Raw genomic sequence first — 14789 nt, 5'->3', positions numbered from 1 at the left:
AAAGGAAAGATAAGAGTCAAGCCATAAACACACATCATTATATTAAAAAGATAACATTCATTGGTATTTTACATAGACGTCAATATTTTACAAAGACGGTTTCCATTACAACATAGAGAACAACATATCCAAAAACACACACAAACAAAGTAGTTAGCCGCCGAGATAATAAAGCCGATCTTAGAGGGGAAAAAGAGACGATTACGGCTATAATGCCTTCCGATCTTAGCAAACAAAAAATTTTAGTTATTTTTGATTATATCTTGAAGACTTAGAACGAACCCCCACTGCCGCTGTCCTCCGGCGAAGAATCCTCCGGTGCACGGTCCTTCTTCGGTGGGCCTGCTTGGTTGGGACGGCCCAAGGTTAACTTAAGTGTTGGAGATCCAACACTCTTTGAGCCTGAAGCAAACGATGCAGAAGCTGCGGAAGCTGGAAGCCCAGGCCCAACAGGAGAGAGCATCGCCATTGTCGATCTTGCCTCTGTTGCAAATGAGTGGAGAAGTTAGTAATTGGGCCAAATTATTTAGGCCCAATAGAATTAAAAACTTGAGATTTTAGGACGAAGACCATACCAATGTACTTGTCAAACTCCGCAAGTAAAGCATTGCCACTGCTCATTAGTCCGACCGGCTGAGTTCCGACGCTAGAGATTGAACCGCAAGTGGTCCCAGTAACTGGGGTGAGGACGGTTTCAGGCACAAGTGATGTCACACCGACGGACGATCCAGTAGAAGAGTTTCCACCATCATGGGCTTCAGGCCCATTAAGCACACGGAGAACAGACTTGGGAGACTCCTGGTTGGGCTCGTTGGGCTCGTTGGGCTGTGCGGTGATATTACCTTGAACAGTTTGAAGCAATCCTTCTTCCAAGAGTCTTTCCCACATGAAGTTGTCATGGAACCCTTCACAGTCAATCTCGGGGTTTCCGTTTTGGGATGTAACCATGAGATCAAGACCGACGTCGCCAAAGGCTGTGGGTGGCTGGCTGAGAGGGAGTTCCAGCTGTTGTTCCGTAACAGGAACAATAGTCATTTCACCTAGAGATATAAAACATCACATGTTAGCAAGCTAATTAAACACATAACGGTTAACTCTAAAAATATCCTTTTTACTACTTATGAAACAAGATCTTTAATACAAGATGAACTACTAAAAAAAAACTAGAGAAACTAAACCCTTACCCGAGTTTGCAACGATTAGTCCACTGTGGCCTCCATTACTCACTTGTGTAGTAGCCATCACCTCGTCGTCATCATCCAGCAGTACAAGTTCCATTCGAGTAGAACCGCCGTTGGTAGTCGGAGATGGGGGAGGGGCACGACGACCACGAGTGTAACTGGGAGAGTTCAGCTCTAGAGCAACACGGTGCAAGATGACCATGTCCTCTTCGCTAAAGATCTCTTCCAAAACACTCACACTACAAACGATAATCCTTTCATTCATGAGACCTGAAACACAACAAAACACTTGACATAAGCATCCAATATACAGATCAAATAAACATGAAATGCAAACAAAAATATAGTAGGTTTGTAATGATTGAATAGCTTACCTTCGAACGCATTTCTCCCCTCTTCGTTAGAGCTTCCATCAACGACAAAGGTCCTGCCGCGGACAACAAAGTTGTCACGACGATGAAAATGATACATAGCGACGTTTTGTGGTCCGATGGTGACATTCACAGTTTGCTCCGCGTACCAATCACGGACAGTCAACATGACGCCAACGTCTGCGGTGGTAGATAGAGTTATCGGTGGCGACCTCCTCCCCGCTTGGACCAGCATATGGTCAGGAAGCTGGTAGCTTAAGACAACAGGGGTTGTGTTCGCCAGTTGGTATCGCATACGAACGATAGTCATCAGTGACTCAAAAGTTTCACCCTCGCCGATCAATGCACCGAAACCGAAGTCAGATGGGTCCTCAAAGAAAATCCAGTCTCCGTTGGGCTGCTTCTTCCAATCCCCACGCCATAGACGCACAAGCTGACTCATCTGCGGAAAAATAAAAATCAAAGATTAGTTAGGGCTAGACAAATCTATCACATGCAACCATAAAAGGAAATATATTCTCTTGAGCCAATCATTTATAAACGACAAAATAAATGTTGTACTAAGAAAACCCTAATAAATGTAACTGAAGACTCATAAATGGCCGTCTATCAAGACAAATATTCGGTGGTTGAGGACAGAGAAACGGCTAAATATGTACAAATCTAGGCTTTTGGACATACCTTTGTTTCTGCCTCGAATGGAAGTTTTCTCTCTCTTGATTTTTCTCTCTGTTAAAAGGTGGAAGACGATGATGTTTGTGAGCTCAGCAGCCGGTTAAGTGCTTCGGTTTTATAAACGGAGATAAGTACAAAAGACGACGATGTAGAGGTGTATGTATATGCCAAAATCTCTACAAGATCTTGCATTTAATGCTCGCCGAATTGGGCCGGATATGTTTCGTTTCTCGACGATATCAAGCACACAAAAACCTGCTATATCGATGTTTATATCTATCCCTAATCACATCAACTCTTGCGTTTCCCTACTCTACGATATAAACTTTTCTATAGGTTATCATTAGACTGAAAGGGCAGCTTCGTAATTCAGTTGGCCAGACCCAAGCAAGCCCGTTTCGCGTCCTAGGCTTCTCCTTCCTTGCAAATTTCCATATAGTTTTAGAATATACACCTAATTGACTCAATTTTCTTTACTTCAGAAACTACACATCAGATTCTGGATTTACAGAAAGAACAACTACATACAGAATCTGAAGAACGCACCACATTTCTTTTTAAGAATGAACTGTAACGACTTAATAACAAAAATGAGATAATGTTAGGTTATCTTAACTATCAATTGGAAGTTCTTTTGATCCAGTGGTTTAACCAAAAATTCGTTAATATTTTTATACTAGGAAGTCTGAGGTTGAATTCCGATAAAAGACGAAATTATGTGAATTAAGAGAAAATAAGGCGTAACAGGATGGTGAAAGGAGTACCGTCAAACGTGGATTGCATAGGGCGTCTCAAGTGATACAGTCAGACGTGAATCCTTATACGGTAGGTAGAATTGTCTGCTGTAAAATCGTTTGTAATATTTCTCATTGTTGCAATAGTATAATTATCCGGTGTTTAAAAAAACTATCGAAGTAAAAAAAAAAGTATCAAAAGTGTTCTAAAGAGCATTTCCAACTATTTTCTATATTTTCTATTTTTAAGATAAGGTAAAATTATTTTAATTTATATCTTTATAATATAATTATTTTAATTTAGAAGAAAATATAGATAAATTCTACTTTTAAATAGCATTTCGTATATATTTTTTAAAAATATATAATTATATTATAAATTATTTTATTTTTTCAAATAATATTAGTCAAATATGTGTAATTAATAACAACTTAAATACATTTCAATCATTTTCTTAATCTATGTGAAAAAATCAAATTGATACTTACTAATAAATGGAGAAAATATAGCTATATATTTTTATGAAAATATAAAACTGCATTATAAAGATTTACATTAAATCAAAATCCTTTTTACAATAGAGTTCTTTTATTAAGATAATTAGTCTACCAAAATAGGAAAAAAAACAATAATAATAGAATAGAATAAGCAAATCCTTCCTAGTGGATAGATAGAGCAGAGCCCCACCTTCATTCACTTCACAAATCCAACCAGAATCTCAAATCACACTGCGGCGGCGGACGACGGAAGGAAAGAGGAGGAAGATTCAAATCCCGGTAACTTCCGAATTCATCTCTCTCTATCTCTCGCCTTAGTTTGTAGTCGTAATGTTGATTCGATCCTTAAATCTCTGTCTCTAGCGAGCAATGGAGTCCACCGAGTCATACGCCCCCTCGGAAGAGCTGACCAACAACAGATCCCCAGAGCCTTCGGAATCTGGTATCTCCACGATCCGATCCACTCCTTAACTTCAAAATGTTTAGCTCTAACATCGTGAATCGGATTTGATTTGATTTAATTGCTATCTTCTTTTGACTTTGTTTTTTTTAAAGACTCTGCGGAGAAGCCAACGCACATTCGGTTTCTGGTATCGAATGCGGCGGCTGGCTCCGTCATCGGTAAAGGAGGCTCCACCATCACTGAGTTCCAGGCCAAGTCCGGGGCGAGGATCCAGCTCTCACGTAACCAGGAGTTTTTCCCTGGGACGACTGATAGGATTATTATGGTATCTGGCTCCGTCAAAGAAGTTGTCACTGGACTTGAACTTATCCTTGATAAATTGCACAGTGAGGTAGATAGATAGATAGTCGCATTTGTATTCCATGTATATATATTGTGAGAGCTGTTTTTGACTTTTTTTCTATTTGTTTGGTTTAGCTTCATGCTGAAGATGGTAGTGATGTTGAGCCTAGGAGAAGGCTAAGACTTGTGGTTCCTAACAGTTCTTGTGGAGGCATTATTGGTAAAGGAGGGGCCACCATCAAGTAAGATTGTATCTTTTTACTTTTAGTGCATGCATAAACAAGTCAAGACCTAATAACATGTGCAAAGAGTTTTTTCTTTTTTTGGATATTAGAGATGACTCAGTTTGAAGTATAAGAGTTGTTGTAGAATTTGACGTTGCATTTTTTGTTTTGTTTTTGGCGTTAGGAATATTACTTCAGTAGTACTGCTTTCACCAAATGACTTTTTTTAATTTTGGACACAGGTCATTTATTGAGGAATCTAAAGCTGGTATTAAGATATCCCCTCTGGATAATACTTACTACGGGTTGAGTGATAGGCTAGTCACATTATCTGGGACCTTCGAGGAGCAGATGCGGGCTATTGATTTGATTTTGACTAAGCTTAGCGAGGACGATCATTACTCCCAGAATGTGCATTCCCCATATTCATACGCAGGTATATAGAGTCGACTCAGTACTAGCTTACTTAGGTTTGTTAGAGTCATTTGGACAATCTAAGTGTGTGTTTGATTAGAGTAGGATTTTCTACAGAATTTAGATTGCCAGGTGTCAACTAAGGTAGTAATGGGTTTAATATCTTTCATCCACATGGAAAAATCTTTCTGTTTTGAGGACTTTGTATGATACTTGCCTGTTGTTGAGCCATTTTGTCTTGTAAGTTCTTTTTAACTCGGCATTTTAGGTCTTTTCCACTCTGGTTTTCATGGTCATCCATATGCGTATGTGGTTCCTTCTGTAGCAACAGCGGGATACAATTCAGTTAACTACGCACCCAACGGTCCTGGAGGCAAGTATCAAAACCACAAGGTCAGTCTCTTTGCACCATCTTCCACTCTTTTATGCCTATATATATATGAAAGATTCTCACTGTTACTGCTGTGGATAGTATGGTGATTCAATTTGCAGATATATGAATGAATAGTGTGGTGTATTAATTTTTACTTGCATGCATATATATGTATATTTATATCTTCCACCCTATTTATGTATATGTATATATAAGAAAATGCTCTATATTGATATTTCTTGCCATTCATTCGAACACCTAGTTTTAATCTCCAGTCAACCCGAGAATACAAGACATTGTTATAGCATATAAGATGGCCTTTTGGTGTTAAAACACTCAGAGATGGTTATTTCGGTTTTTACCACTTCTTAGGTTGTGTGTGTTTGGTATTATATTCCAGGAAGAAGCTAGTACCACGGTGACAATTGGTGTGTCGGATGAGCATATAGGATTGGTCCTTGGCCGTGGAGGAAGAAACATAATGGAAATCACTCAGATGACCGGTGCTCGAATAAAAATATCAGACCGAGGCGATTTCATTTCTGGAACCACTGATAGGTAAAAAAAGCTACCATTATTGGAGGAGTTATAAGCGAACCACTCATCTAAACCTTGTTGAATGGCAAAAAAAATTGACAGGAAAGTGAGTATCACAGGGTCACAGAGAGCAATCCAACAAGCTGAGACAATGATAAAACAGAAAGTCGATTCAGCATCAGAGAGAGCCACTGAATAGAGCCTATTCTTGGTTTCTATCTCTGGTTCTGTTTTATTTATTTTTGAGACTTGAGAGGCTTTAAGCTTTCGGATGAAGATCACAAATCATCTTTTGAGTGAGGCAGTGAGTGCTCTCTAGGAGCTTTGTTTTTTCTTTCGTTTTCTTATTTTGGGTCTTGTTGACATTATACAATGTTTGGAGTTAGAAATACTATTTTCATTTGTATTTTTTGATAACTTTATATCAATTTGTTGAAGTTTTGTCTCCAAGTTCTTTCTGTTGGTAACAACCATAACATTGCATTTGCTTCTTTCATATAGTTTTTGAGTTCTTTTGGATTCAAGTTTTGACGCTCAAGCTAGAGACTGTGAAGAGAGTTTAAACTATTGGGCAGCAAAGAACTGCCAGAGTGAAGTCTACATAATTAGAGAGGTACAAACACCTAGAAATGTTTTTTTCTCCATACGAACGAACTTTTGATGCTCTCACCGAGCAGAGACTATGGTTCCTATTTTGAAGCTAACAGAGAGTAAGAGAACCCAAAAACACATGAAGATCAATACAGCTCTTGTCGCTGTGATTCCTCCAGTCTTGCCTCTAGTTGAACTCATTGCATCATCCCGTTGGACCAAGCCGAAAGACAAGACCACTTTGAGGTTACCGTTCTTGTCATATGACCAGCCCATACTGCTATCCGCTGTCATGTTTGGTATTCTGATCATACCTGCAGTAACATGAACCGAACCTGATGATTGCGCTGCGTGTAGCCTGATTGCAGCGTCCTTTGTTTGGAACTGGGAAGTAAATGAAGGTGGAGCAGATATGACTCCACACATGTTTTTGAGGAAAGGGTACTTTGAAGCTGCATGGTTTAGTTTCAGAAATGAGTTAGAATCGGTCATAAAATGATTGTGTTTGAAGAAGGAATTGTAAGAACATCTGAGTGGTTACCTGAATCGAAGTCCGTCACATCTGCATCTTGTTTTGAGGAAGATCCTTCGCCACTTTCCTTTTTCTCCACCACCTCCTTCTCCAATTCTTCAGGTGAAGGCTGTTAATGTAAGAGCAAGTTAGAAAGGAGTCAACATATAGAAAAAAACAAGGAAGCAAGACTCTTACTTTCTGGTGGAGTCCTTGGTCAGGAAGAGTATCTTCAGATCCCAACAATTGAGAAACATCAAGAGACAAATCCTGAGCATCCTCATCCTCCAAGAAGTTAAGATAATCTTCAAAGTTAAAATCATCTTGTAGACCATCATCACTGATTGGAAGATTGTTGCTGTGACCGATGAATGGCTCGTCAGGGATATAGTTGGCATCATCAACACTGTAGCAAGTATCAGCCACAAACACATTATCATTGGAAGTTTCCAGATTCACCGCGTCCTCATCTTCCACACCACAGCCACTCTGTTCACCGGGAAACAGAGAACAAGGCTGAATGCTACCGTCCCGGATAATAGGCTTCTGATCCTCCTCAAAAGCCTCAAACGGTTGTTCAGAGTAACCACCAGAGTCAACAACACAGTTCCCTGGTTGAATGTAGTCTCCAGAGTTTTCACAGTTTCCTGATTCAACGTTATTGCTTGATTCTCCGTGACAATAATTAGTCTGAACAGGAATGGCATCATAGACCACCAGATTTTCAGGCTTCTGCAACGCAAAAAGAAATGCCATGAATGAATTTTAACCATAAGATAAATGTGTTATTAATCATCATCAATAAGCCAAAACCTATTCTGTTCCATATCTGTAACCACATCCTAATCTATAAGCTACAGCTTCATACTACAAACCTCGTCAATGTCGAGATAAACATCATCATCATCAGCACCCAAACCTTCACTGAGAAGAGCATCTTGTTGTGGTACAAACGTCATTGTATCCTCTTCCCACTCCTCCTCAAGATACGGAGCACCGTACTGCTCCCCATTCTTAGGCCCCGTACCACTCTTCTGGAATATCCTACACAGCACAAACGCATCCTACAACACAACAAAGTCAATAACTTTGATCCCATTTGGTCATTAAAAAGAAAAAAGAATAAAGAATAAAGACAAGATGTATCTTTTATACTTGTGGGGCGCCAGTTTTCTTCAACTCATCATCAGTGAGACGATACTCATGCATAACCCAATTACTCCTTTCACCACGAGGAGCCCGACCCTTGTGATAAACAAGAGTCTTCTTCATCCCCACACCTCTCGAGCCGTTACGAATCTCCCTGTCCTTCCCCGTAGTCTTCCAGTACCCTTTCTCAGTAGCACGATTCGTCTTGGAACCGTTGCTGTACTTCTTGTCGAGCATACTGAAGAAGTACCACTCCAAGTCTCTACTCTTCAGCTTCGACTTGTCTACACAAAACAAAAAGTCAACAAAACCAAAATCGAATTGAAGCTTAAATATTAAGAGAGGAGGAGAAGAAGTAAGAACCTGGTAGATCCCAAGGCTCGGACTTGTAGACATCGGTGACGGAGATGGCGTCGAAGTTGAAGGGTCTGTTGCAGACCTTGCGCTTGAGGTAGTAGCGGACGAGTTCTTCGTCTGTCGGGTGGAAACGGAACCCAGGAGCGAGTGACGTCACTGAGCCGCGACCCATTTTGATCGGTGAGCGAGAAAGGGCGAAGCTTTATGAAATCAAGGGAGGTGGGGGGGAGAGGGCCGATTTGGATAATTTAGATTGCCAAAATTAGGGTTTTCAGAAGGAAGGAAAATGAGAAAGAAAGAGAGAGAGAGATGGTCATTGGTATCATCAAGCAACCATGCTCTGTTATATGACGACATATTATTTTATATATTCACTTTTAGTTATTGGTTTCTATTATAGTTCGGCGATGGAATTTCCCTCCTATTATTAGCTCTTTTTATACAGTTCATATTATTTGAAAAGATTAATACGTTATTAGACAGAACATTATTAATTACCATACGAATTTTATACGAGAGCTACATAATGTATCAAATAGCTGATGAATTCAACAAATATACCCTTTTTTTTTAAAATACTCCAAAATATACAACTATACTTTCTATGTTTTGAAATGTATGATGTTTATAAGTATGTAAAATATTTGTATGTAAGTTTTATTTCATCAAAACTGTGTAATCGATAATATTTTATAAGTTTTTGTAATTTCTTTTTTATTTCTAAAGGATACATTTTAGAGTTAATTTGCTGAAAATACATAAAAAACTAAGAAATTAGTTATCTATCCTAAACAGTGAAACTAGGTAAATATATGTAGGTAAAATAACAATTATATCCTTTTGACAATTAATTTTGATATGCTCGGTGTGGAAGAGGAGCTCGGGACGGGAAACAACGTCGTGGTGGAGCTGGGCGTCGAGCCGGAGGCGGTGGAGGCGGAGGATCCGGAGCTGAGTCCGGCGGAAGAGAACAAGGTGGAGGAAAAGGAGCGGAGGCGTCGTGGTGGAGCTGGGCGTCGAGTCGGAGGCGGGGGATCCAGAGACGAGTACGGCGATGGAAGCAGAGATCCGGTGACGACTGCGGTGGTGGAGGCGGATTCATCCGAAGGTAAGTGCGGCGGAAGAGGAAACGGCGGAAAAAGAAGGGGAAGAGAAGGAAGAGAAGAGGGTGGGGCTGTGCGTTGAGGAGGCATAGAAGGTGGGGCTGTGCATCGAGGAGGAGAGGGTGGGACTGTAAGGTAGCCGGTATCTGAGAATAGGGAGGGATCGGAGGCGGAGTTCCGGCGGTGAAAGGCTGTGGAGAGGAGGAGCGGATAAGAGGAGGAGGTGTGGTGATTAGGTATTATCAAAGATAAAGGGCACAATAGTCTTTAAAATAAATGCACAGTTGCTAACAGCGTAAATTGGTATATAACTAAATACGAGATATGTTGTGTGTACCCACTGCAATTTCTCTACATTCTAGATATAACTAATTTTAATAGTTATATATTAACTTGAAACATTATACATTGTGGAAAAAAATGAAGTATTATTCAAAAGACTACATAATTGTTTATGTTTGAAAATAGGGAAATTGCTTGAATTTTTTTTTTTTTTTTGCGAGCACATAAATAAGCAATACAAGAACTTCAGTAAACAAATCATCCATTTTATCATCAATTCCAACTGGCTAAACATTAGACAACTTATTTATATCCAAGGATACATAAACTCAGGAGTCCTATGATTCCAGATCTGGTAGAGACCTCTTTCCACAGCTAACCATTGCACGTTTGCCTTGTTCCCGTTCCTCCATTTTGAACTATAAGGTACAAATTTTTGGTAATTCTTGAATTCATATCAATGCATTAACTCACATCTAAAGATTGTCGCATGTAAAAACGCATCGCTGAATCTCCAATGTTGTTCTTGACCATTCATTAAGTATTGAACCCCTAATTCGTCGTTTCCTGAAGAGCAATGGACACGGAGCTTGGTCCTCTTTTGGAACTTGTTTACGATCTCAAACAAGTTTTTCCCAAACGTGGTTTCAACACAAGCCCCTAAAATAATGAGAGCGATTATGCAATGTTTCATCTCAAACAATGTTTCATCTTTATTGTGATTCACGAATATCAAAACCACGAGCAAAGAAGTCTGCCATATAAATTCTTACTGTTTCAACTTAACATTCGTAAGTTTTCTATCGTTCAGTGAAAACTCAAAAGTATTGAAATTTCACGAATATCAAATTAACTATTATAAATAGAAAAGAGAACTTTTGGTACAACTGCAAAAACAAAGGAAGAAATAAAACAACAAGACTCGACCGACGCCATGCCCTTTTCATGAACTTTAGTTTTTTTTTAAGAATTTTTGATCCAAGTATAAATGAACGTTGATTGCAATTTTTATACAATCGAAACTAACAAGGTGAGATATTTTGTTTGAAAAAAGTGATTAAATTTTAGTATTCCTCTTAAAAAGACCAAACAAATTAAAAAGAATCTCACAAGTCTTTAACAAGCAAAGAATCGGTTATACAAACAAAAAACGTTTGATATACAGAAACCAATTTTTTTTTTTGAGATTATGGTTTATAATAGTAATAATAAATCAGTGATGGCAGTCCACCAAAGTAGGAGGAGACAAGACGAGACACTTTGGTTCATCTCTTTGCTTCGTTTGTTGATGTTCTTGTTCATGTTTTTGCTTCAAACTTAAGCTGAATCCGTTGATCCGATTCTCATCTTCCGGTGCGGGTAGATTCAGATCCAAATCCAGTGACACGACCGTCTTCTTAGCTATCTTTGTCGATTTTTGATCGAAGGACATCGAAGACAATGATAACTCCGTGTTGGCTACAGCTAAGGCCACCGTCACAGTGGGAGCAACAACAACCGCGCCTCTATGCCGTCTCATGTGGCCACCTAAGGCTTGTCCGGACGTAAACTCCGCTCCACAGATTCCACATTCATGAACCTTGTTGTTACCTGCCTTACCGTACACGACAAGCGATCTATTGTCTTTGTTGTTATTCTTGTTATTATTGTAAATAGTTGTGGTTGTAACGAGTGAATCATTTTCGTAAATGTTTTTCTTGATGTGGTCAAGGTTGGAGTTATGGGATGTGGCCTTAGGTTTCTTGTGGCTAGCTCTATGGCCACCTAAAGCCTGAAAAGAAGAGAAGGTCCGTTCACATGTTTTGCACTGATATACGTAGTAACCGGCTTTACCAGCACCGTTAGCTGAAGAAGTCTCTAGAAACCTCTTGCTGCTAATTCTATACGTATTGTTGTTGTTTGTTTCTTGGTTAGGTATCTTGAGCTGTGGAAGAGAGTGGCCTTGGGAAAGGAGGATCAAACAACTAGCTATGTCTAGATCTTCCTCGTCTTCTTCGGCCTTTAATGCTTGGTTGTTGTTAGAGGACCAAGAGGCTGAAGATGATGAAGACGTGACAACACCATCCTTCTTTTGGTTCTCCACATTATTTCCTAAGGCGTTTTCCTTGGAATCAAGATCAGTGTATTCCTCTTCAACGTCGCGTGTGTGGCAAGAAACTATAGGAGGAGAGATAGAGAAAGGAACAGGAGATTGTGGACGTTGTCGCTTTGTCCGCTTTCCTTTGAGGATCAGTGATTGCTCCTTTGAGGCTGCTATCTCCTCTTCGAACGCTTCCATCAAGATCAAGACATAAAGATTAACACAGAAGAGGATTTTTGTTAGTGTTGTTCATGAAGAGAAATATATAGTAACGTGTTAAGACTTAAGAAGAAGATGTGTGTGAGATGGAGAGAGATGTGTGGAGAGATGGATACATAAATAGTGAGTGATATAGGAAGAGAGGAGTCAAAGAGAGTCACCACACATATATAACAAATATATATGAGAAAAAAAAAACTTTTTAAGTGTGTGAATATGTTTGGACCTGTCTTTTTGTAGCCTCTTAAATTTTAGTACTTCTGTTATTGTCTCTTTCCACCATTTGCCCAACTTGGCTAACTGATCACAATACAATTAGATAGAGAGAGAAAGAGTGTATAACCATTTGAAACAACAAATGTGCAATTTTAGACAATTTGTATAGTAATATAAGTTTGTTCCACTTCATTATCCGTTTTCTTACTCCGTAGTCTGTATAACGGTTTATTTTTGGTGTGATCACATATCAAATAGCTTGGTTAGTTTTTCTTTTGTTTAAATTAGTTTTCACTTTGATGAGAGCATTTTACAAAATTTAGGCATCACTTCAAAATTAAATAGACATTGCAAGATAGATTATCACAAAGTTTCTAATGACTTAACTTATTATATATATATGTAGAATATTATAAATATCAAAACAGAAGAGAAAAATATAAACGTATATCATAAATAAACACATGTTGCCGTGTGTATGTGCAGATCGAAGGTATATACGGATTCCTTTAATGCATGGAGCACCTACTCCACGTCAAGAATATTACCAAATAAAAGCAATCAGCAAGTGCAGCTCATATCTTCAGTATTTTGTTTTTTTGGCAAAGGGCTTATCATATCTTCAGTAGTTATTATATTTATATTGTAAACTTTCTCAAAAGTTATTATATTTGTTTATAATACTACCCCTTAATCAAAATCTATAATTGTCCTCTCCGTGCTTGATATTTTTGCATATCATAAATTTTCCATGATTTTTTTCTTAATTGTGTAACAAACAAATAAAATTGAATAACTTCGTTGAAAATGTTATGTGATTTTTTTTGTCAAGATTCAAGAACAAGCTTCGTTGATTATATACAAAATATAATAATTAAATACATTAAATTGATATGGCATTGCAATGTCATCAAAAATAAATATATTGCATGTATGATTTCAAATTAAAAAAATCATTGTAAACCCCATAAATAATCATTATAGCAATAAATAAATCCAGAATATTATTTTTAGTTGATAAATTTGAATAATATTACATAATGCAGAGTCAGAACAACTAAAATCAACAATAAACTTGTATTTATTAAAAACAACATATATGGTTTTTTCAAATATACAACTTAATTAGATTATGAAACATATATACAATCATATATGCGAGGACATCTTTTTGGGTCTCGAATATTATATACACATCTTGTGAGTGCTGAAACTTATCAAGAATTTCCAACACAAAATGAACCAATCATCACTTGCAACAAGCTAAATATTAGACAATTGGTTTATAACCAATGATACATAAATTCAGGAGACCTATGTTCCCATATTTTGTAGAGACCTTTCTCTGCGGCTAACCATGTCGCGTTTGATCTATTCTTGAGGGAGCCATTCCATTTTGACGTATAAGCTTTGAACTTTTGGAAATGCATGAAGTGATACCCATGCTTTAACTCACATGTAAAGAGTGTCTCGTGAAAAAACGCATCGTCGAATCTCCAATGTTTTTCTTGCCCATTCATTAAGATTAGAGGCTCGAACTTGTCGTTTCCTGACCAGCATCTGACGCTGAGCTTTGTAGGCTTTCGAAACTTGTTTACGATCCCAAATGAGTTTTTCCCAAACGTATCTTCAACATAAACCCCTAAAATGATAAGAGCAATTATGAAAACTTTCATTTTTTTTTTTGTGAAAATGTTAAACTCTTCTTGTTTTTTCTTGTTCTTTAAGACATTGATGTATTTATACAAGTTTTAGTATATATTTTCTTGGAGGTTATGCGTTAAAATCTGTCTTCTCTTCTTTTATATGGATTTATGCTAAATGTAGAAAGCCAAATTTTTAAAAAGATTAAAATTAGAAAAGCTCGAGAATCTGAGATGGTCGTTGTCTATATGCAAAGCTTCCTTTGCCACCAAATGAATAGCCACTGTCTCTGCCATCCCTAGAGCCGTGACATTTCCCCATCATCTCGCCCCATTTTTGGTTCAGCTCTGTTCACTGAGATGACTCGGAGCACCAAAGTCCCTTCCATGCATCTCTCTGATGGACTCATCCATAGCCCGTCGATCAGCTAAGGTGATAAACCCAAACCCACGTGAACGACCTGTGTCTCTTTCCATCATGTCTATACACAACACACCACAAAAGCTGATTTCCCAAAGATATATGCTAGAAACTGAGCAGAAAGGGCAGTAGTAAAATCAATGGAACATATGCAAAATCTGAAAGATCATATCAAAGTCCATGTGACATCAAGAAACACCCATCTTTTTAAGGTTCACTGCATAAAACTGGCCCTCTCTTGTGTAGTAAATCTCGACTTCAGAAGCAAAACACACTAGAGATCACCAGAAACTGAAGCAGCACACACACTGCTAACAGCAGGGGCAGACCCACTTGAAAGGTTGTGGGGTCAACTGACACCACAAAAATACTATAACTTCAGTTTGTAAGCTGATGTTTATTAAGAAACTGTGGCTCAGTGGTTGGAATTGGCACTTTTGAACCCACAGATATTGGGTTCTAGTA

The 14789-nt window shown here is 38.4% G+C and overlaps 4 protein-coding genes across 6 annotated transcripts; 1 reads left to right on the top strand and 3 right to left on the bottom strand.

The window, feature by feature from the left end:
- Positions 1-29: 29 nt before the first annotated feature.
- On the bottom strand, positions 30-2662 carry LOC130507927 (uncharacterized). Its single transcript, XM_057002759.1, has 5 exons — positions 2234-2662; positions 1556-1994; positions 1185-1451; positions 576-1040; positions 30-483 (listed from the first exon to the last, which is right to left on the bottom strand). Exons 2-5 carry the CDS (start codon positions 1992-1994, stop codon positions 272-274), a joined length of 1383 nt encoding a protein of 460 aa, XP_056858739.1. The 5' UTR covers positions 2234-2662; the 3' UTR covers positions 30-271.
- Positions 2663-3588: 926 nt separating this feature from the next.
- Positions 3589-6202, top strand: LOC108842760 (protein BTR1). 3 transcript variants are annotated; one of them, XM_057002746.1, is made up of 8 exons: positions 3589-3738; positions 3823-3901; positions 4015-4253; positions 4340-4446; positions 4671-4864; positions 5174-5235; positions 5616-5773; positions 5855-6202. In XM_057002746.1, exons 2-8 carry the CDS (start codon positions 3829-3831, stop codon positions 5949-5951), a joined length of 930 nt encoding a protein of 309 aa, XP_056858726.1. In that variant the 5' UTR covers positions 3589-3738; positions 3823-3828; the 3' UTR covers positions 5952-6202. The 3 variants fall into 3 exon arrangements, with proteins under 3 accessions (XP_056858726.1, XP_018471281.2, XP_018471280.2); XM_018615779.2 differs by having other exon boundaries at positions 5168-5235; XM_018615778.2 differs by having other exon boundaries at positions 5111-5235.
- A 92-nt stretch (positions 6203-6294) lies between these two features.
- Positions 6295-8697, bottom strand: LOC108842759 (NAC domain-containing protein 78). Its single transcript, XM_018615777.2, has 6 exons — positions 8367-8697; positions 8010-8287; positions 7730-7918; positions 7053-7586; positions 6885-6984; positions 6295-6795 (listed from the first exon to the last, which is right to left on the bottom strand). Exons 1-6 carry the CDS (start codon positions 8530-8532, stop codon positions 6419-6421), a joined length of 1644 nt encoding a protein of 547 aa, XP_018471279.1. The 5' UTR covers positions 8533-8697; the 3' UTR covers positions 6295-6418.
- A 2211-nt stretch (positions 8698-10908) lies between these two features.
- Positions 10909-12187, bottom strand: LOC108841346 (zinc finger protein ZAT5-like). Its single transcript, XM_018614114.2, has one exon. The coding sequence runs from the start codon at positions 12021-12023 to the stop codon at positions 10959-10961; it is 1065 nt and encodes a 354-aa protein (XP_018469616.1). The 5' UTR covers positions 12024-12187; the 3' UTR covers positions 10909-10958.
- Between the last annotated feature and the right edge of the window lie 2602 nt (positions 12188-14789).

Source organism: Raphanus sativus, chromosome 2, assembly GCF_000801105.2.
Source record: "Raphanus sativus cultivar WK10039 chromosome 2, ASM80110v3, whole genome shotgun sequence".
Lineage (NCBI taxonomy): Eukaryota > Viridiplantae > Streptophyta > Magnoliopsida > Brassicales > Brassicaceae > Raphanus > Raphanus sativus.
The sequence above is the reverse complement of the archived record's forward strand: the minus strand, read 5'-3'. Positions and strand labels throughout refer to the sequence as shown.